The sequence below is a fragment of the Saccostrea echinata genome, unplaced genomic scaffold (assembly GCF_033153115.1).
Source record: "Saccostrea echinata isolate AGI-Se365-2 ecotype Australia unplaced genomic scaffold, CSIRO_AGI_Sech_v1 ptg000054l, whole genome shotgun sequence".
In the NCBI taxonomy this organism is placed as follows: domain Eukaryota; kingdom Metazoa; phylum Mollusca; class Bivalvia; order Ostreida; family Ostreidae; genus Saccostrea; species Saccostrea echinata.
The window spans coordinates 66,411,024-66,434,918 of NW_026889803.1; the positions used below are offsets into that span (position 1 = coordinate 66,411,024).

At 34.5% G+C, this 23,895-nt stretch overlaps 3 protein-coding genes across 3 annotated transcripts; 2 read left to right on the forward strand and 1 right to left on the reverse strand.

Moving 5' to 3' along the window:
- Positions 1 to 3,461: 3,461 nt before the first annotated feature.
- Positions 3,462 to 3,982, reverse strand: LOC133172138 (interleukin 17-like protein). The gene has a single exon (XM_061306961.1). It carries the CDS (start codon positions 3,980 to 3,982, stop codon positions 3,470 to 3,472), a length of 513 nt encoding a protein of 170 aa, XP_061162945.1. The 3' UTR covers positions 3,462 to 3,469.
- Positions 3,983 to 7,287: 3,305 nt separating this feature from the next.
- On the forward strand, positions 7,288 to 13,785 carry LOC133172698 (mitogen-activated protein kinase 7-like). The gene is made up of 8 exons (XM_061307648.1): positions 7,288 to 7,846; positions 8,107 to 8,292; positions 8,551 to 8,658; positions 8,822 to 9,033; positions 9,322 to 9,796; positions 10,627 to 10,755; positions 10,888 to 12,118; positions 12,240 to 13,785. Exons 1-8 carry the CDS (start codon positions 7,294 to 7,296, stop codon positions 12,397 to 12,399), a joined length of 3,054 nt encoding a protein of 1,017 aa, XP_061163632.1. The 5' UTR covers positions 7,288 to 7,293; the 3' UTR covers positions 12,400 to 13,785.
- Positions 13,786 to 16,690: 2,905 nt separating this feature from the next.
- On the forward strand, positions 16,691 to 23,678 carry LOC133172139 (uncharacterized). Its single transcript, XM_061306962.1, has 8 exons — positions 16,691 to 16,739; positions 18,555 to 18,599; positions 18,811 to 19,161; positions 19,360 to 19,608; positions 19,699 to 19,776; positions 21,587 to 21,658; positions 21,885 to 22,043; positions 22,939 to 23,678. Exons 1-8 carry the CDS (start codon positions 16,691 to 16,693, stop codon positions 23,676 to 23,678), a joined length of 1,743 nt encoding a protein of 580 aa, XP_061162946.1.
- Positions 23,679 to 23,895: the final 217 nt, after the last annotated feature.

Sequence of the window (23,895 nt, forward strand, 5' to 3'; positions counted from 1 at the left end):
GCCGGATAATTCGGTTTTTACCGGTGTACGTTATCGGAAAATCAGGTTAAAAAATTTCTTTCAGCTTTAGAAATAGATTGGGGAAAAAAGTCAATTATAATCTGTCAGCCCTTGAAAAAAGCAAATAATGTGTTTTAAGGATATCCGATCCTCCGCCAGGAAGGATAACTCTTAAAATTAAGTATTATTTAATTTAAAAAGTCTCAACATGTAGCTTGTAATTGAAAACTTTTCATGCAATAACTTTCATTTTATGCATCTTATATTATATTAAATGTATTTTAGAGGAACTTGGATTTAATTCTACAAGTGGTTATCCAACTTATACTCATAGTTCCCTTTCTAAGGAAGAAATTCTTCAAAATCATATGTCAGTTTTGAATATTTTTAATATTCCAAACAACCAAAATGAATTCGAATTACCATATTTATATTGGATTCCGAAACTTCATAAAAATCCTTACAAACAAAGATACATAGCGGGTTCCAGTAAATGTTCAACCAAGCCTCTATCTTTACTCCTCACTAAGATATTAACAGTGGTGAAGGAGAAACTTCAAGAGTACTGTGCAACAGTATATTCGAGAAGTGGTGTAAATCAGATGTGGATACTTAAAAATTCCATGGAACTTTTGGAAAATTTGAAATCACAAGATTTTATCAAAATCAACAGCTTAAAAACTTATGACTTTTCAACTTTATACACAACCATTCCCCACGATAAATTAAAGTCCAGGCTTTTTGATATCATTGACAGCTGCTTTTTCAATAAAAATGGAACTCGTAAATATACTTACCTTGTCATTGGTCATTTGCAAAATTATTTTGTTAAAAACATTCTGATTGTACATACAAGTACTCTGAAGTTGACATTAAAAAGATGCTTGAGTTTCTGATTGACAATATCTATGTGGTTTTTGGAGACCAGGTCTTCCAACAATCTATTGGAATACCTATGGGTACAAATTGCGCCCCGTTATTAGCAGACCTTTTTTGGTATTCATATGAAGCAGAATTTGTCCAAAATCTTGTACGTGAAAAGAAGAAAACACTTGCTGTGGCGTTCAACTCGACATTTAGATATATCGACGACGTATTGTCAATTAACAATGGCTATTTTCATTCTTATGTCGATACGATATATCCTGGTGAACTTGAGATAAAAGATACCACAGAGTCTGACACATCTGTTTCATATTTGGATATTTTACTTGAAAAAGACGTTAATGGTAATCTAACAACCAAGCTTTATGATAAACGTGATGACTTTAACTTTTCAATCGTCAACTTCCCTTACTTATGCAGCAATATATCTTCATCACCTGCATACGGGGTATATATCTCTCAGTTGATTCGATACGCAAGAGCATGCTCTACGTATGTACAATTTCTAAAACGAGGTAAATTATTGACAAATAAGTTGATGAAACAAGAATATCAGCTGTCTCGTTTAAAGTCATCATTTCGTAAGTTCTATGGTCGATACAATGACCTTGACAGCAAATACAATTTATCATTGAGTCAAATGCTGACTGACGTTTTTCATACTAATTGTTAGGCCATTATTTACACACTGAATTGTCGACGGATTTTTCCGTTATTTCCCGATCATGACAAGGAGCACACGGCGGGTGTGACCGGTCGGCAGGGGATGCTCACTCCTCCATGGCACCTGATCCCACCTCTGATGTTTGGAGGTCCGTGTTTGCTCTGCTCCTATTTTGTATTGTATAATGGACTTTTGAGCTTGAATACTGTTCGTTATCTCCATATATTGTGGACAATAATTAATGTAAGGTAAATATACGGATTTTGAGGAAAGAGGCTATATGCAGCAATGACAATCAAACAAAAACTTGCAAAATATTACAAATTTTACTTTTAAAGTCTTCCCAAGACTCACTGATACTATAATAAGATATATTGGGGCTTTATTTCGTATCTGTATTCATTCCTGTTCACAAAAAGCACAAACAACATTCTCTGTTTCTATTGTTACAGTGTTTATTTGCAACAATTTACTAATCTGTCAAAAGTTGTTATCCACCGAATGCCCGATAACAACCGAATAGCCGATAACGCGTTGAGCAGTGTGTTAACCCTTGAAGCCTGTTGAGCAGGTTTGTTCTGCATTACATCTTCTATATACATTTGCACAAGAAAGTCATTAAATAAACGACTCTGATATCATGCATTATAAATTCTTAATTTAGTTATAATCATAGCCTAAATGCTGTTTTCATGGCCGTAGGAACGGGGGGGGGGGGGGGGCACGGGGGGGGCGTGCCCCCCAATAATTTTGCCGATATATATATTACTATAGAAAACATAGCTACTATATCCTTGTGCCCCCTCAATGAAAACGTCTGACGACCTTCTTTTTTTTTTTCCTTGTCAAGGAATTTTTGGTTGACAGTGCCCTCTCAACTGAAAATGTACGGCTGTGCCCCACCAAACTGAAATTGCTTCCTACGGGCCTGGTTTTAGCCAACTTCGATTGTAAATTTAAAACAATCAATTTTAATTGTATTTAAGACATGTTTGACCTGAAAATCTGTTTTGATGTATATAGCCCTTATTTTTATAGATCTTCTGTAGGTCCTGTGTAGATCTTCAGTAAGGCAGGCCGGAATACATCCCTAATGGCAACGGATTCAATGCATTTGAATACATAACAGATGTGTAGGAGTCGAATACTCAGTATATTTAGACATAATTCCCATTTGTTACTATTAGCATGTAAGGGTGAGATGTGTCCTTATTCATGACCTTGAATTTTGGTAAGAGTTATCTCCTTCTGTTTTTTAATTTATAAAAAATCAATTTAAAAAAAAACTTATTTGGTAAAAAAAAATCGTTTTCAATTGTCATTCTATTTCTAATGTTTTAATGCATCTTTCCACGACAGTAGTTATTGATATTCTTATTATTTGAATTTTTATTTAAAAAAAAATCACTTGTCCACATAGACTTCAATGCAATCTTTGTTAATTAATTACTGCTTAGTTAGTTACATTTTTAAACTTTCTCATGGTAAATCCTTTTCTACTTTAAAATGCTTTAAATTAATATAAGAGAATTATGTACGTGATGGGCATTTAAGGATAGAGAATTCGGTCCTATTAGGGATGGAAAACCTTAATGAAGCTTATAAGGAATTGGGTACTATTTGAGTGTAGGGGACCATTTGATAAATATCAGTAATGTTTTCGTAATAATTAGCACAAACTTTTCATATTTTGTTTTTTATTAGCACCACATATATACTTGTATATATTTTATATATAACATGCATGGGTATAGTCATAAATATTTTGGTTAGCAGTGTGAATCTTACGTAGTCTAGTCTAGCTATCTTACGTAGTCTTTGAATTAAGCTTAAGATAAATACTTCTTTTAATTCATTTCTATTTCAAATTGGTATGCAAAATCAGTTAATTATGAGTAAAATTTGAATTTCATTCAATATTCAACCAGTCTCTCGTGTCGCTACACACGTGCATGCAACAGGTACTTCTTCTATATCCACACGATACATTTTGAAGCCATTTTGATCGCATTCATTTAGAATTTCTCTCAGCACTTTTCTGTAAGTTTTCACTGTCTCACATGAGAAACCAGGATTGGGACGACTCTGGCGGCCAGACGAAACATTCATAATGCACTCGGTACAACTGCATTTCGCTTTTGCCATTGTAACAGGAATTCTGGTTTTGTCCACAGACAGTTCAATATACCATGGACAACTTGACCGGAACATTGCGTGGCGTTCAAACGTGTCGAGGACAGAGGGACATGTGCTGTTGCCGAATAACCTTGAAGATTTGTCCTTGACCTCCTTCTCAAATTTGTCGAACTTTGTTCTCCGCTGATGGATAGGTGGAATTATATTGAAGGACATATCTGTTTCTCTGGGGTTGTAACCTAGCTTTTGTTTGATTCTCCAGTTTGACATGTCCTTGCAAGAATTGATGCGATACATTAAGGCATATGGTATAAAAATGATCAAAGTCGGTATCTGAAACAAAATAAACAAAAAATGTTTAAAGTATATTTATTAATTAATAACTTCAGTTCAATTCTGCATGGGGTTTTTGTTTGTTTGTTTGCTATCGTTGTTGGTTTGTTTTGTTGATTTGTTAATTTTTTTTAATTACCAACACGAAGTTTTGCCATTAAAAATGAAGAAAAAATATTCGAGTGTGTAACTGACAGGAAATATCAGGACCAAATATGTTATAATGTAGGTAGTATCTGAATTTCTTCACATTCGAGCTGAATATAAGGAAGGCTTCATATTAAATAAAATCACACTCTCAAGTTGAATAAGTCTTCACATTCAAGTGGTCGTCCCCCGTAATTAAGGAAAACAAAAACTTGTAAATTTTGCATTTACATACACCCAGATAAATTCAAATTTACAACGTGATATTTCCTTTTTAAATAGTCGATAAAGAAGTAAAGCACATTCACGAGTACGTTAAGAAGCGACCTTGTCATAATTCTACACGTTTCCTTATAAAAGAGTATGGTGTACTATATTTACTTATTTAATTTTAATTCGTCACTGAATTTACACATATCACATGCCCAACCTTAAACTTTTTTTTTATGTAATATAACTTACGTATGGTTTTAACAGCATCATGAATGGGATGTTTAGGCAAACAGCGCTAACTCGAGATCAAGAAAAAATTAAAGGTAACAATACTTTTATATACAATTTAATTTCCTGTGGATTAACCTGTATGTGGCAATCGCGGAAGATAAACACATTCAACAATTCGCTTCTGGTTTACCTATAACATCATTATTTATATTCTAGGATAAGTCGGATTTTTCTTATTGGGTAGACGAAATAAGAAACATATAAAGCATTCAACAGTTATTTTGAAGTCAGTATGAATATCAAAGGCCAAATATTATGGAAATTCATACGTGACAGTAAACTGCCATTGTTTACTGCCATCTGTTTATTAATTATTTACTGCCTGTTCTCTATATAAATAAAATTAAATATGATTTGACTCTCCGTTCATTGTTCGTGTCAAGGAAGATGTGTTCGTACTCATATTTTTCTAATTTTGAGGGAATGTTTTAGAAAATTAGAGAGAAAAAAAGGATGTGTAGTGTTCGTTTTTTGCGATCCTTGCATGGGTGTCATGTTTCCTGTTCATATCGCTGTTAAGTAATTAATAAGCAGGGCCGTACTGTGCAGATGGGGGTGGGGGTGGCATGGTACAAAAAATTGAGCCAAGGGTATGGATTGTCCACATCCCAACCTTACAATCTGAAGTAACCTGACCACAAAGTTTTGAATAAATTTAAACATTTCAGCCGGGTTGTAGAGAGAGTTTGGTCCCGACGATGGGCGGACGCAGGATGACAGAAACTGAGTGAAAACTTAACATAAGGAAAAATGTCTTTGTATGAACACTCATTGATAATTAATGATTATACCATTGTTATTTTCAAGACTCCATTTTTGTAAAGTTCTAAGTAAAAATAAATGAATAAACAAACAAATAAATAAATAGGTAAATAAAATGAAATCAAACATGAATTCCACGATTTATCCTCCCCCCCCCCCCGGCTTCTACGGGCCTGTGGAATGAAATTTTGGTGATTATTTAATTTTAATTGTTATATTAATTTAATGATATTTCAACATTTAATCAAATTTCACTTTGAAATTATTATTCATTAAATTTAAAGCTCACCATATATAATACCATCCAGGAGGGAGTGGGGTGTTGATTATCAGGTTCTCTCTCTCTTTTTTTTTTTATCTTTCGCGTGTTTTTGTCGTCATACACCAATACAAGAAAAGTGAATTTAATGCTAATCGGTTTTCAGCCATAATTAAACATTCAAAATTAATTACGAAACAAAACATGTACAAGTTACTGTAAGATTATAAAGCCGAACAAATCTTCGCCGACCTAGCTAAAAAAAAAGTCTAATAGGCCTAACTTATTTGTTATTAGAAGATGATCATCTAATGATTTAGGAAAAAAATAAGGCACATATATATTTGGTATGAGCGTAAATATATGTAAGAACTTAAGGAAGTTTTTTTTATTTAAAATACTTCGCAGTTGAGTGTTTATGTACGTAGAGATGACACATAATCTAAATATAATTTATCTAATTTTAGAACAATCCAGCATCCAAATCAGTGACTTTGTGTCTTAATTGCAATCAAGAGAGTGAGTATGTGATTTTCATACATATTTTTTTTTTAAATTTTGTTAAATTGTTCCCTTTTTTACAAGCTGACTTTATTCTAGGCATAGACTTGTGTAAAGCTGTACTTGGAAAACCGTAGACATGGTAGACGTGTTAAATTTAGGTTGGAATTTCTGGAGTCATCAACTTTCTGGAATTTCAAGTGTCACTAGTCTGTCCAAACAATAATTGAATTGAACAAATATACGTGATGTATTTGTAAACGCTGAAAAGTAGACTGTGCTTCCTAGAATTGCTTATAGCCGCTTCCTTGTTGCCTTGTACCTAATTTTGTTCTTTAGAACAAACCTGCAGGGATTTATTTTAAGTAGACTATAATGGACTGTTTCATGATAATTGTTGTATTGCTTTTTTGCAGTTTGGTGAAATATGACATTACAGCAATTGTTGATAAATGTTAAAATATTAATAAACGTTTTGAAACAGTTTGATTAATTAAACAACCTCCCTCCATTCCAAAGCATCAAAGGTATTTCTTTTGTCCTTTAAAAAATTCCATTTGTCATAGCTAAGATTTTGCATGACTTACTAGAAATCCCAGATCTTTTAGAAATCACCCAGGAAGGAAATCATTGATGTTGATAGATTAGACAATCAATTCAATTGATTGTGTAAGTCAGTACACTTAAAGGTATTGTGATAAAAATAAAACTCTGTAGTCAGACAGTCTTGAAAAAAAAATAGAGATAAAACTTGAGTCTGTGTTATGTTTTTATTAGATATATAATGAAATTAGAAACATTTTGTTTTAATTATATATGCATTACACATTCTGTTCTAATAAAATTTAATTTTACAACACGATGACATAGATTAAAAGAAAAATGAATACATTTATGCATACTGTATTTATAATGCTGCCTCCTCACTCAAGGAAATTGAATGTTTCTTGAAATTGAAGGGTGGAAATGCATATCAGAATATACATGTACTTTTATGAAACCAATTATTTAGCTTAATTTCTAATGAGCAATAAAAATCCAACTATACTTTTAAATTGCCATGAAAGACTCTCTTTTTTCTTTTAGATTGTAAGCAAAAATCATGGATAAAGAAAAAATTCTAGGATTCAAATCCAACATGTCAAAGGAAGATATGAGGAAGAGTTTAATGATGAAGGCTTATGAGGTGAAGTTTGACTTAAGTGGAACAGACTACATTCCCCTGGACAATATAGGAATTGGTGCTTATGGAGTGGTGTGCTCCGCTGTTCATGGAAAAACCAAAGACAGGGTGGCCATTAAAAAGATTCCTTACATCTTTGAAGACAAGAGGATTGCCACTAGGACCTACCGAGAAATCAAGATATTAAAACACTTTAAACACGACAATATAATTTCCATAAGAGATATTTTAAAACCTACAGAAACTGTAGATAGATTCCGAGATGTGTATGTTGTGTTTGACCTGATGGAAAGTGACCTACATAAGATTATATACTCTAAACAAGAGCTAACTGAAGAACATGTACGGTACTTTTTGTACCAGTTACTGAGAGGATTAAAGTACATCCACTCAGCTAATGTGATTCACCGGGACCTCAAACCCAGTAACTTACTGGTCAACGAGGACTGTCAACTGAGAATCGGAGACTTTGGTAATATCTGCAGTGTCTGATCCTTTAGGAATCTTTCTGCATTGTTTGCAACATGTTGAACATTAAAGCAAATTTAAATGAGAAAACCCTAGAGTATATGGTTCAAAATTAGATTTCAGCACAGCATTCTTTATTGTTCTGGGAATGTTCCATTGTGAATATCTTATTATTTCAATAAGTAATACAAATATGGTGGTCACAAATATACATTGCAGCCTTTATATATTAGTGGGTATCATATATTTAGTTGTGTCTTGTAGGGATGGCAAGAGGAGTCAACATGTCATCAGAAGAACAGAATGCCTTCATGACTCAGTATGTAGCCACTAGATGGTACAGAGCCCCCGAGATAATGTTCGCTTTGATTGAGTACGGAACTGCCGTGGACATGTGGTCAGTGGGGTGTATCTTTGCCGAGATGTTGGGAAGGAAACATTTATTTCCAGGTAAAATAAATTTAGTTCTGAGCATGAGGTAAAAATTGCTGGCATACATAATATACAGTATAGATTAGCTGAAGATATGAACATTTAGAATACAGATAAAGATTTTTTATATTTTCTTAATTCTGAATAATGAAGATTAAATCCTAGTCCTGTCCTAGTAATTTTTTTTGGTTGAAATACTTGTGATGAAAATTGACATTCAGGTAGAGACCTAGTAAGGATATGCATTTTACATTGAAAATGAACTTCTTCATTCAGGCAAGGACTACATCAACCAGCTGAAGCTGATAATCGGCGTACTGGGCTCCCCCGAGCAGGACCTTCTAGATCTCTGTCAGTCAGATCTCATCAAAAAATTCATCAAGCGTAAGTCTCCACAGATTTCAGGATTCTCTGCAGCAAATTTAAGCAAACAGAATACAGTAAAATCTGTTTATTCAGAAGTAATTTTCTTTTACTCTAGTCATTTCCTACCTTTTTCAATATCACTGCCAATATATCTTTTTTAATAAAATATTCAATGTTTCAGAACTGGGAAATAAAGAACCAATAGCCTGGTCTACTTTGTTTCCTAAAGCCAGTAAAAAAGCGCTGAGTTTACTGAGTAAAATGCTGATCTTAGACCCACGTAAAAGAGTCTCAGTCACTGATGCTCTTACCCACCCCTACCTCAATAAGTATCACGATCCTGATGATGAGCCCATCTGTGTTCCAACATTTAACTTTGACTTTGAAAAGCAGGTGGGCAAAATTACTGCTGTTATTTTTTTATGTCTTTTACATGTTTTAGACACTTTGCCTAAAAAAAAAAATCCTATTCATATTCAAGATAAAAAAAAATTAATGTAATTTTTCTTAAATTTCAATTTTGCTATATAATGAAATAGATATTTAAAATTGGTACTTTATATTTTTTTTTATTATATTCCCAAGGTCAAGAAAATGGGCTGGAAAATAAAAACTAAGTCATGAGGATAACTTTTAAGAGTTTGGAGTAGATTAAGATTTAATTTCTTTAGCATCTTGTAGAAATTAACATCAGAAGAGTTGAGAGAACGAATATATAAAGAGATAATGGACTTCCACAAGCCTAGAACCCCATCACTCAGTTTCAGTGCCTGTCTTAAACCAGTACCCAAGGATACAGTGGACAAGAAATCAGAGATGAAACAAGAGGTGTCCACTCCAGGTCTGACAAAAGAGTTCCAAGGAATTCAGCTTTTTCCTTCAAGGGAAATAAAGGGTGATTTCCTGAAGCCAGACATTAAACCCGTGGGAGTGGCTATCAAGACAGAACAGCTGGAAGTGTCTGCAAGCGATGTAGAAATGTTCAGTGCCAAGTCTCAAACAAAGGCAAAAGAACAGGTGTGTGATGAACAAGAAACAAAAATCCCCGAGAAGGGGGGAACAAAGGAGGAGAACCAGGAAACTAAAACAATCTCCTCTGACACCAAGGCACTCATCAAAGCAGCACTACTCAACTCCAATTTCAGAAAAAGAAGTGGTAAGTAGATTAACGTTCTTCTCCAGCAGAGACAATATCAAGGAGTTTGATTAAAGGACTCAAATATACATAATTTTATGAAAAATATTATCTTAAACCTTGTTTATTAAAATGCTGAATACAAAAAATGTTGTTGTAAGTATATTTTAAGCAAAATTTAGAGCTGAAATTCAAATACAGCAATATGCATATTTCAATCATATTTCAGTGTCATATACTACTTGACGTCATATGCAGCAATTCAGTGATGGAGATATGAGAATTTGCACACTGTTAATGCAGTTATCATTGACAAAAGCAGCATACTTTCGAAAAATCCTGGCAAAAATTAATTTTAGATGTGCTTTTCAATTACTATAGAAATATGAGCTAATTCAAATTTAAGATATAAACATTGAATAAAAGATATAAATATCCATGTATTATTACTGGACTGCATGAGGGTGTACCTGGTGTAGTCATTTTTGTTAAAGAGCAAAAAAAAAGAAAAACGGTAAGGGTAATGCTCAAAGAAACTTGCTTATTTTTAGCGAAGCTTGTCCATTTAAATCACAGTCTATGATTATAGAAGAAAAGTTAATAAGTAAAGATCCTGTCATCTTTTCAAACCACAGGTACTCTAATTAACAAGAGAATTTTTTTTATATATCTACCAATTATTAAAGGTACATTTCAGTAATCAATGCTTCATTAATCTGGACAATTTGCTCGGGAACACCAGTGTCCTGATTAATGAGGTTTGATTATAGTACGTTTAAATGAAACAATTTTACATGAATTTGTTCCTAGGTGACACATGAATTCACTCATAATTTTAATCTGTTTTTAAGATTCTTGCACTGAAGTGGATGATAAACCTAAACCAATCACTGCAGCTCAAAGACAGAAAGAAAGGGAGGAAAAAAGGAGGAGAAAGAAAGAGAAGGCACTGGAAAGAATGAAGAAAAAAGAAAAGAAAGGTAGTGTGTGTTTGTTGTATGTAATAAAGATTGCTCAGCCTTGTTATCTCTAAATTCTCTTCATTTGCTTGAGATCAGATTTTAAAATGTTTTGTTCTTCTTCAATGAATGTGTGTTTTTTTTCTCCAACAGAACAGAAACCCGATCAGCTGCTGACGGATGAGGATAGGGAGCTTCTACAGAGGTGGGCTAAGATGCAGCAAGTGAACCCTCCCATAGCTCCAAAACCAGAGTCTAATGTACAAAGTCAGAATCCAGGAAGCGGTCTGTCCAGTGTACCAATGATGCCTCAGACAACACAATCTCAGATTATCTCTAATCCCTCCCAACTCAAATCCTTCCAGGCCAACTCCTCAGAAATGTCCGGGAGCTCCACCCAACAGTCCAACACAGGGAAATCCCTGATAAATGTGGACACTATGCATATGCTTCAACAAAAGTTACAGGCTAGGAATTCAGTGGCAAAAGACAATGTGAATACCTCTGTGTCTCCAGCTCTGGTGACAAATGACCCCATTACTACCAATGCGAGTCTGTCCACTATTAGCATGGAGGGTGTTAAAATGATGGGTTTGGCATCTGGATTTCAGGATGTGTCCTGTAATGTAGGTACGTCAAATCCATCACAGCCAGTCAGTAACTCTGACATTGGTTTAAGCAGACCAGAGACATCTTCAAGCTTCCAAGATTACCACCAGCCTGTGTATTCCAATCAAAATTCACCTCAGAGGGACTACAGCAACCATAGTTCACCTGAGAGCTATCAATCACAAGGGTCACCTGACCCCTACAATCAGGACTCAAACTCCAGCTGTGATGTTCAAAATAATAAAGTCAACAATTTTTCTGAAGCCAGTGCTTTACCTAGTCACCCACACTCCTCTCAGCAAGTTGGAATTCCTCCTCAGATAAATCAGCAGTTTGATGTCTCGGCTACAAATCCTTTCGCCATAATCAGCTCTCAAACTCAGACATTTACTACACCTTTTCAGAGTGAAAACACTTTTTCAAATGTGATGCTACCAAATCAACAAGAATATTCATCTCAGCAGCAGTATGGAAATATCTCAACAATTCCTTTTGCAAGAGATGAGCAAACAGCGGGCCATTCTCAGAATATTCAACCTTTTTTTGATGCAAGGTACCAGACTCAGACACAACCACGGCAGCCATATTCTTATCCCCGAGTCTCAGTTGACACAAGCCAACAACCACATGATCTGATATCTGTTTTAGCGGAGCAGTTTTCCAGTACACAAGTAGGGGACAACTTTCCTCCTTTGTTGCCTCTGACTCCCAGGGGAACAGGAGCTGGGTATGGTGTTGGGATGGACCTGGATTCATTGATGGAAGACAGTTCCAGGTAAAAGAACAATTACATTTTATCAAAGGTGTCTGTTTACCTGTTGAGAAAGATTTGCTAATGAATTCATGAGTTTTACATCTTTTCCTATTTATTTTATAATTTACCGGTCTTGTTTCAGTTTGCCGCCCCAGCAATCTCCCCTGTCCTCTTCCCTTCTAACAGACTGGATGGAGGTCACAGGGTCACTCAATATTGACATGGATGCCCTGGAGCAGGAACTGGGACTCCAGTCTCCAATGTCACTGTCCTACAACGATCTGTCAATGTATCAGTCATGACATATCAGTGTATCATACCTTATATCATCTAATATTGCATCATTCCAGGCTGGGACTCCGGTCTCTGATACATACAGTGATCTGTCAATGTAACAGTCATGATATATCAGTGTATCAGACCCTATATCATCTAACATTGCGTCATTCCAGGCTGTGACTCCAGTCTCCAATGTCACTGTCCTACAACGATCTGTCAATGTATCAGTCATGATATTTCAATGTATCAGACCCTATATCATCTAACATTGTGTCATTCTAGGCTGGGACTCTGGTCTCCGATACATACAGCGATCTGTCAATGTATCAGTCATGAAAATCAGTGTATCAGACCTTATGTAATCTAACATTTTGTCATTCCAGGTGAGGGTTCTAGTCTCCTATGTCATTGTCATACAATGATCTGTCAATATATCAGTCCTGATATATCAGTGTATCAGACCTTATATCATCTAAAATTACAATATATCATTCCAGTCTGGGACTCCAGTCTATGATGTCACTTTCGTACAACAATCTATCAATGTATCAGTCCATCTGAATGACAATGAGCCCTGGAATAGTCCTGATATCATGATTTACCTCTGTGATCATGACATCAATGAACCTGTACTGAAAGTACCTGTTAAATTATCTATACTGATAAAACCCTGGTATTATCGATGTCATTGATGATATCATCAGCAGTTAAGATTATCAGTAGTTATATCATTGACATATCATTTCTGATTTTGATATATAACCCTTTTCCCCCACCCCTTTGCAAACAAAGTTTGTTGTCAGTTTAAAATTTACCTCTTTATTTAGTATTAGGATCATGTGCCAAGCTAATTTTTACTTGACTACAATATTACTTTTTCACTATAGTTATGCCTATATTTTGTATTTTTTGTAATGTGAGGTTTTTCTCAGTGTGACTGACAAGATACTACAGTGATTAAGACTGAACTTATTATTATAAAGCTCCTAATGTAGAATCTTGTCCCTGTTATTCAACCTATCGGTAAATGAGTAGCTGAAGTTCAACTGTAGCTCTCCTGATTATTTGACAAAATCATTTATTATTGTGTCAGTTTCATATATATTTTGTTTTGACTATTTAATTACATGTCAAGGAATCATGCATTGAAAATTTGTAGACTAGATATAATGCACTTTAAAGACATACACGCTATATAAACGCAAGTTATAGCATGTATATCTTTAAATAATTATATTTCCATTGTTTGAATAGCAGATGAGGAATTCGATGGTTTATAGCATGTACTAGTTTTACTTAAACTCGGGTGTAAGTACTATACTGCACTTCTGAAAATGTGTGCTCAAGATTCCACGTGCTTCAGTGGGCAAATATGTTTCTTTCAAGAATAAAGAAAACGATAACTCAAATGCTTCCTGAATTTTTATTTAGCAAGAAGATCATGGTCAGCAATGGTCAAGTCTTTATGTTACAGATGAGAGGGATTACTAATATAAGACCCCTTCATGGCTGATGCATGAAATAAACAGAATTTGAGTCGCAAAGGGTCATTGGTTTGAAAAAGATTAAATGAAGTCATAACTGTAGGGGTAAAGTCATTGTCATCGCTTCATCGTCATCACACCATCGACTCTTTAGTCGATGTTCGATGGTGCGATAGTGAGCTGGGAAGCCCTATCCGGATTCAATACAGTGAATACACCGTTGCGTCATCGTCATCACACCATCGACTCTGTAGTTGATGTTCGATGGTGCGATAGTGAGCTGGGAAGCCCTATCCGGATTCAATACAGTGAATACACCGTTGCGTCATCGTCATCACACCATCAACTCTTTAGTCGATGTTCGATGGTGCGATAGTGAGCTACGTGGCCCTATTTGAATTCCATAGTTTTTACATTATTTAAACAACGTTAGCTTTATGCCATTCCCATACCTCTTAGGCTTATAAAAGTACACAAGTCTACATACATAAGTATCAAAGACAGATAACTGTTTCGACAATCAATGAAGGCATGCACTTTTAAGCTGTTGCGTGTTTTTGAGTTTTCGAAAATTGAATAACATTCCAGGAAAATTAAATTCATCGACAATTTCAACTATTTCATTATTGTAAGACCATTTTCATGGTATCGAATCTCCCACCATTCCACATAGTAGTCATACTTACTTAGAGAGTTTAACATTTGTTGTAAACCCTCGATCTCTGAGCTTTCAGACATAAAAATCATATCATCTACATGCATAAGAAGGAACAAACTAATTTTACATCTATACATGGACAATTTTCTTTGATAAAATTCATTCCAAAATCATCCACATATACACATTTTTTTTCTAAAATTCTCTTATTCTCTCATTTGGATCTTCCTTCTTTTGTTTCATGTTTGTAAATCCTTTTTGCTCCTCCGGGGGCCCAAATTGGACTAATACAATCTTGTATAATGAAAACAGCAAAGGGGAGAGTGTTTCACCTTGCATCAACCCCATATTACATGTATTAGTAAAATATTCACCAAACAAGCCATCATATATTACACGGCTTTTATACTATCATACAATGAGTTAATAATTTTTTAAACAATTTCCCTTGTATATCAATATTAAATATTTTCCTCCACAGTTTGATTCTATCCATAGAACCAAAAGCTTTTTGATAATCGATAAAACAGCAGTATAAACGCTTTTTCGTATGTAGATACCTGTAATACGAATATTGCATCAACTGTTTTACATTATAATCGTTTTTAAAACCAACTGTGCATCAGAAAAAATACCTTAGTAGTTAGTAATTATTTTCCCAACTTAAGATTCTATTATTTAAAATCGTAGTAAATAATTTCTTCAAAACATCTAACAATAGTTATTTTTCTATAAATATTCACATCATATACGTCACCTATCTTATACACGGGGGCAATAATTTAAACCCCTTTGTCCAATATTCAGGATAGCATCCACTTTCAAAAATGTTATTGAATAATGGACTTGAGTTAAAATTGTTTTAAAAATCCCATTCAAAATCTAATCCCCCAAAGCTTTTATCAAGCTTAGATTTGCCTGTCGTATCCTTAATTTCCTTCTCGCGGATTACTCGGTCTAATCCCGCATATGCTGCATCCAAACACAAATCAAAATATGTCCGTTGTCTGCGGGTGTCGTTGGCGTTGTCGTCGACAATTTTTCAAATACTTGTCTTTTTCTCCAGAATCATTGTGCCAATTTCAAATAAATTGGAACAAAGTATCTTTGGGTAAAGGGGATTCAAATTTGTTCATATAAAGGGTCATTCCGTTTCCAAAAGGGAGATAAGAAACGGGATATTTAAATTGGGATTGTATGAAAAATTTATCTTTATGAATCACTGAGGCTGAAAAGATGAAATTTATGTAAAAGCTTCCTGAAATAGTGTATATTCAATTTTGTTCAAATCATGCAACAACCCCCCCCCCCCCCCCCCCCCGGTAGGGTGGACCGTAATAGGGGATCAAAGATTTACATTGGAATATGCCCTTTCAATAACGTCTTTTTTTAAAAAACTATTTATATATTCATTTATTTATTATTTTTGCTGTCAAGGAATTTCTATATGTAAGATTGAGCCCCCCCCCCCTCTTCAAATTGATTCTTACGGGCCAAACTTGCGGATTTTAAGAATTCTTATAGCATTATTAATGTAAACATACCTTTCTTCAATTTTTTCCCTATTAGTGTTTCATGTCTTGCTATATGATTAGACTAACTTCTGAGAAAACCGCAATCAAACAAACGATTGCTTTTGTGGCAATTTGTACCAAGACAAGTCAGTCTAAATACATCCCCTATACAAGTTAGAAAAAAAAAGAGAAATGGATTTCTCCCACGATCTGAAAACTATATGCATGTCTCTAAGGTTTCAAACATACAAAATTAGATGATACGTGATCAACATTAATAAGAAGGTAGAAATAGTTCCACCCTGTTGTATGCCGTTTTGCGTTTAAAAGCATAAATACAGTGTACTTTATAGGCTATTTAGATGATTTTTTAAAAAAATCAATTATTGAATTATCACACACACAAACATTAATATTTGATTTAAATTGATTTTACGTTCTACAAACTTCTTATGAGAAATCGATTGCTGAATAGTGACCTCGTTTGTGAGTTATGAAGTATGAATAAGTAAATGGATGATTAACTGATCGCGGTCCTATAAATCTGACACCGCTTTAGATGGCATTCACGCTCTGTCCCAGAATATTATCGATGTCCGTTGGTGGTGACATTGTAAACGTGCAACACAACTAGGAAGGAGAGAGTTGGTTTCTCAGGATGAGGCTCGTGGTGCCGGTGGTACTTTTACTGCTGGGATTCGCATCAGGTATGGTCTCTTTTTTTAACACTATACTTTGCTACATTCAGAGTAGAAATGTTTGTTTGAAATAAAAAGTAAACATTTTACTTTAATGAAATAATAGATAAATGACTTTTTTTCATTATATAACATGCATAGAATGCATTGTTGAAATTTGCAGTGGTTCGATACCTGCCGAATATTGAGATCATTTTATGAAGAAAAAAAAAAGAGTAGAATTTTCATGTTTTTTTTGGGGGGGGGGGGCAATTTTTGTGCTTAATACACAAATTTTATTTCATACTTATTAAATATGTGTGTTTTCCTCATTTTTATTTTCATACCGCTGGCCATTAATTAAACATTTAAAAACATATCAGTATTTCGTAGCCTATTGTCAAGATTTTTCTATTTTTCTTATTTTTCGAAATTCAACGCTCATACCACTAAACACCAGTAACCGAGAAATAGTGCAATATATCCTCATATATAAATCATCGTTGGTGTGTATGATTTGATTTGGCAATTTTTATCTGGAATAAGCAATATGACGGTGATTATTTTCGTACAATTCTAGACATAAATCTGTAACTCGTGCTCACTGAGGCGTGAAACATTTGACGACCGATCGGACATTTTATTGACAACCCGTGCAATATTTTTTTTAAGTCAATACCATTCATGATAAGCGTACTATGACTGTATGAATAAGGTTTAAAGGTCTATTTTTTATGGTAAATGTTTGAAAATTAGTAAATTTTATGAAAATTTGCTTTCATTAGATATTTTGTATTCTTGAAATGGACAAAAATGATTACACAGAAGCGGAACATCCATTGGAATTAATGGTTTTCTTCCAAACCCTAATAGTTTTGACATCGAGAGAGAGAGAGAGAGAGAGAAGAGACTGTTTGTTCGTAGACTTTTTTCTTTTACAAGAATAAAGTAATTAATTTTGTTCATTATTATTCATGACGATATCAAAAGTGTTTGATATTTGAAGACTGACAATAGAATTTTTATAGCCAACATACAATTTTGCTGATTTTCCCCAAGTTCCTCCTATGTATCATAAAATATGATAATTTATCAAAAAATAATTTACAATTACATGTATTTATCTGTTGCATTTGTACAAGAGTCTCTAAGTCTATAAAATTAAATGACCATCATGTACCTTTTATACGAGTTGATTATTTCATTTGGGCATAAAAGCCTTTAAGCAGAATCCTACGATCTAGCTATAAAGGTCACGCCTGTAGAACGCTGGTTGGGGGGGGGGGGGCTTTTTCTGAGTATATTATTTTGCTATAGTAAATTTCCCTTTAGATGTTCCAGCCCCCACCCCACCCCCCCTTCCCCACCCCCACCCCAACGTTTTTGGTTTTTTGTTTTGTTTTGTTTTGTTTTTTTTTTTTTTTTTTTGTTGTTTTTTTTTTTTTTGCTTGTCAGATTTTTTAGGGAAGTTGCCCCCCCCCCCCCTTCCCACTTTTGAAACCGTTGCTACGGGCCTGAAGGTAAAACGATTCCCCAAACTCTTGTATAATTTCCATTGGCAGGTGACCCGATTCACTTTTCCTTCCTTTAAACTGTTTGTGTGTGTGTGTATGTGTGTGTATAAATGAGTGATAAACTTAAATGACAAAAAGAAATTCTGATTTTTTCGAAAGAAATGTGCTATCGTGATAATAAAAGTAATTCGTGTCTTTTTTTAAAGTTATCTCACTTTTTATTTTCTATTTTTTTTTTAATTAGAGTCAGTACCTTTAATTCTACGATATTTTAAAAATGATATGTACTTAATTATTATATTAATTAATTAATTATTATTTTGTTTTCCAGTTTTGGGTTATGGCAAAGGACCAAGAAAGGGGAGTTTTCTCCCTCGTAGGTATTTTACTTTAAATGGGATCAACATGGGAATTGTGATAGATACCTTTATATTTATATACTAAACAATTTTGCCTCATTTCGATTCTATTTCTTTTTTAAAATGAGCTTCAGTAATCGAATACAGGTATTAAGTCACACAAAATAAATGAATTTCAAAGTCTATGTACTTATATTTATACTATTTTTGTATATTTATTTTCTACAGCGGCCTACTCCCCCGTTGGATTTATGAAGCCCCCGTTTGTCCCTTTTCCTGGACCATTTATTACCAAACTGAAGCCCATTCACGTCAAAACAACAGTCACCTTCCCCAACGGCTTCACGAGGGTGATTTTTCCGAATAGAGGAGGGAACTTCATACCTTACGGTGGGGCACCTCTACCTGAACCTATTCCGGTGTTTCCAATAGCCACGAGCGTGGTGCGTCCCAACATGGTCAATACAGGTTTTCCTGTACAAAAAGTCATTAAACACAGCAACCCCAAACCCGCACCTGTAAAACCAATCATTGGAAAAACGGAAACGGCCAAACCAATTGAAGAAGTCGGAAAACCAGGTATGGCAAGTATATACAATATTCTGATAGTCTAGGTTGATGAATATTCATTATTATTCTTCACTTCGCCATGATAGGCATCATACCATCATAATAAGTCATCATCATCGTCATCATCAGCACCATCATCCATTTATTCCTCTAACTCCTTCACTTGTATCAACATATAATTTACAAAATTGTGTAATTTTGTTATAGTATTTGGTGGGACGTTTGTTGTAAACATTGATAGAACCAAAGATTTCCGTCCCCCTCCAATACGAAGTGTGCATTTTGAAAGTTTTGAAGTTCCCGTGAATCCTGGTCCTCTACCCGCAATTCGAAGCCCACCACCCCCAGAACTCCCGCCCCCTCAGCAAGTTTGGCGCATAGGAAACTCTGTAGACCACCGACCTAGGAATTTTTTCAGACAGAACTTCAATAATATCGAAAGAAGATTTAATTTAGGTAGAGAATTTAAAAATACATGAAAAATTACGAGTACTCTTTTCGATACCTTGGTTTTTATATTTTAATGTGATTTTTTTTAATTTACAGTACCAAGAATAAACATAGACGTCCAACAGCCTGTACGGGAATTCCGACCGGTACAACCAGTCTCTCCTCCTATACAAGGTACAACTTTCGTATTTAACCATTTTTCTTTTATCAGAGATATTTATTTAATTTTGTTTTTTGAACTTATAATTTTAAAGGGTATATGTATGTCGTTCTAGATGTAGACACGTAGCATTGACAGACAGTGTCAAAAATTTTGGTGATAAATATACACAATTTTCTTAAGAATGCTGGGTCAAGATCACAAGTCCTATATTTCACTTTTGTTCAGTGGTCTTGTCTTTAAGGGCATAATTTTAAACACGGGTACTAGATTTAGGAATACCATACCAGATATGGAAAACCAATCATTTTACAATAGCTTAAAAACTTCAATATAAATTTGTCAAATGCATGTATAATATAAGCCTCCAGCTTTCCATTACAAAGTTTGATTAGAAAAAAAAAAATCAAAAACATCAAAATGAATATGTCGGAAATACAGTTATTTAAATTTTAACTTTACTTTTTTAATTGTAATTTAAAGAATATCGATAATTTAAAATTCTCTTTTTTCCCCTTATTTTTCACAAACGGTGAAGCGTAAGCAGACAAATCCACCACATTGCATGTTGATGAAAGATTGTAAATAGCAAGTGTATTTTCATTGTAAACAAAGTATTAAAGTTGGATATAATAATGAAAACGCTATCTTGTAGGAACGATTTAATGGGAAATAAATTAGCAGACTGATAATATTTTATGATTTGATGGAAAATAAATTAGCAAAGTGGTCATATTATGTACAAATACGTTTATTGTATCCACTGGGCCACATGTTTACTGCTATTGAACGACAGCTGCCTCAAATTAGTATGCTAAAACAACCATCTACTCTTAAAATATTCAAAATAAAATACATGGTTGTTGTTCTTGCACAAGTGTTAATAAGACTTTTTTGAAATTATGATGATTATGATCCAGCAATACACAGGTAAATCAAGCCATAGGTAGCTTACAACAGATACTATAGTTCCAAATTATTCTTCAGGATCAATTCTTTTGATTCTCTCTCTCTCTCTCTCTCTCTCTCTCTCTCTCTCTCTCTCTCTCTCTCTATATATATATATATATATATATATAAAAGAAACAAAATCACGATATAAGATGTATGCATGATATTAAAGAAATCTACATCCATATTTTAAATGCCCACATAGTTTCAGAATTGGCGTGTCAGTCTTTATAGAATGAATGTGAAATCAAACATTCATTGAATACCTTTTGATTTAAGATAAACATTTAGTTCAAATGTACGTGGTATTTTTTTAAAATAATGACGATAAAACTGATATCATAGGTGGTGTGCACTACCTTAAAACCAGGTGTTGTGTGCTACCTTAAAATCTTAGGTGTTGTGTACTATTTTTGAGTGGAAAACCAAAGAAAATTATGTCAATCAATAAAATGTGTACAGACACTATGACATTATGTAAATTGTACCTGCTCTGCACAATGTGACGTGATTTGAAAATGACGTCATAATAGGCTTACATAATACCCTTACTGTAAAAATATAATTTTAATTCGCATTAGTTTACTTCGCATTAGTTCTCGTGTGAACTCAATCTAATTCGCATTAGTTTAATTCGCATTAGTTTACTTCGAATTAATTTACTGCGAATTAAACTCTCCGTGTGAACAGGGCATTAAAATCATAGCTGCTGTGCACTACCATAAAATCAAAGGTGTTGAGCACCACCTTAAAACCATTCTTGTTATATACTACCTTAAAAAAGCTTTGTGTAAAACATTAAAAATATGTCCTTTAACTTTTTCTTTCTCCCACTCTTGAAAAGTTTTTTAAAGTTTTTTGCCCATGTTTTAGAGAACTTGCCGCGACCACCACGTTTAGATCCGCCAAGGATAACGGTGGAGAATGTTGTCCCGCCAGCTCCTGGTAAGAAAAAAGAGTAATCCCTAGTTTATTTTTACTGAAAGCATCCGATACATGCATAGGTTAAAAAAATGATAAACCAATAGGTTAAAAATAAATGATATTAATTCGCTTCGTAAAATCGAACTGGAACCAAGTTATAATGTGATTTGCCTTAAACTTTGCCAACTAAAAATAATATATTTTTTTCCCATTAAAATGCATTTGTCTATTACATTTTATTTTATAGTTGAGAAAATTCAACCACTTCCGGTGATACCGATCCAGACTTCTCATCCTGTTGACCCACCATTACTTCCGCCGGAACCAGTTCTTCCTCCCGCTCCCCAGCCGGACCTCCCTCTAGTTCCAATAGCAGAAATTAAACAGGGACCTGTAGATCAACAGGGTTAGTCTTAGCTGCAGAAATGTAGCGTTGTGGTTTTATATTTTAGTCTTTAACCATAACGCTACAGATCCCATAATGCAAATATAGTGCAATTTACGGCGCAAGATTTTCTGCGCACGGTTGGGGAGAATTTCTCCACTTCCAGCTTTGGGTATACTCAACTACTTTTCACTCCCTAAATCTAGGCATCTTCTTTAACCAACCTGTATATTTTATCTACCTCCTAACTCTTTATAGTCGTCAACTCGCTTGTTTTGAATTTTTGTCCAATGGCAAACATTTCAAAAAAGCGAGTTTATTGGTCTGTAAAGACGACTATAAAGAGTTACGTACGGGTTGGTCAAAGTATATGTATAAAATAAGGGAGTGAAGAGTAGTTGATTGATCAAAGCTAGAAAGTGGTGAAATTCTCCTCAACCGTGCGCAAAAAAAAAAAATCTTTGCACTAAATTTGCATTACGGAATCTGTAGCGTTATGGTCAGAGACTAAAATATAAAACAATAACGCTACAGCTTCAGCTAGGTTAGTCTTGATTTAATAATTAAACTTTTATGCTTTTAAAGTCCGTGAATTTATCTGTACAAAAACGTGTTCAAAATTAAACGCAAAATATGGCGGGGATTAATATTGGCCCAATTATGAATTAATATTAGACGTATTGTATTGAAATAAAAATAATTTCTTATAGTATTCATAAAATAGCACTTAAAGGATTGCGCCAAAACGTGAATCCCAAAATACATGTAAAGCAGCGATGCAGTAATTTTAAAAACAACTCGTATAACTAGATGTGAAAAGTAAATAATGGTAAACAACACTCAACTTAGTGAAAATAGAAACCTTTTAAAATAAAATTTTTAAGTGCCCAACTGAAGCTTTTTTATTTTGATGCAGGACCGACCCGAGGGGATGTTCCTAATATAGGCCTAGTTTCTCCAGTGCCCGGGGATCAGGGTAATGTCATAATGGATTTTAAAGAGGCAAATACTGGGAAAAGCAACGTTGACGTCATAAGCAACGAATTCTCCGACGCTGGTGGCGTTAGAGCCACAAAAATAGACATCAATCAAGCTAACGGGGCAAAAATAATCAGTGACCCAAGCCCTGCGATAAATGTTGGCCCTGGCCCTGCTCAGCTGATCGACGCTAGTGTTGGTTCTGACTTTGTCGACAATACCCGTATGATAGCAGCAGACAATGGCGTATTTTCGAATGATCTAACAATGGCTGCCTCTGCTATCTCTGGCCATGGTCAGTTTATTGGAGCGGACAATAGCTTTGATCATGTAGATAGTATCAACATAAATATCGACCCCAGTCTCGGTCTCGATTTCGGTCCCCCTATTGATCCAGTTGTTGGTCACTCTGATGTGTCGTCCCAGTTCAACTCCAAGAATGCATTTGGACAATCTTTTGATGGGAAAGGTATTGATAACAGTCTTACCTTCGGTAATAAAATGTCTGATTTTGAAGCAACATCAAACTTTGTTGAACCTGTACCAATACGTCTAGCAGAAGCTTCTTTTGACAATGCAGCCATGTCTTCTAAAACTTCTAAATCGAGTGGATTTGACCACAGTCATATCATCAAACGAACAACTACAATCAAAAGAACCTCAACGAAATCCATATGAGTGCTAGACGGCTAGCACATTCTGTATGGGTAAAAATAAAGAGTTAATACTGTACATATACTTTAAACTGAGAATTCTATAATTGTGCACGGAACATGAAGTCGTTATAGACTGTGCATTGCTAATATCCATTTTATTAAATCATTGTTTTCCATTCCTACGCTGGCTCTATACACTGCACTTTAAAGAAAGCTAGTTCTACATAATGCTCATTTAG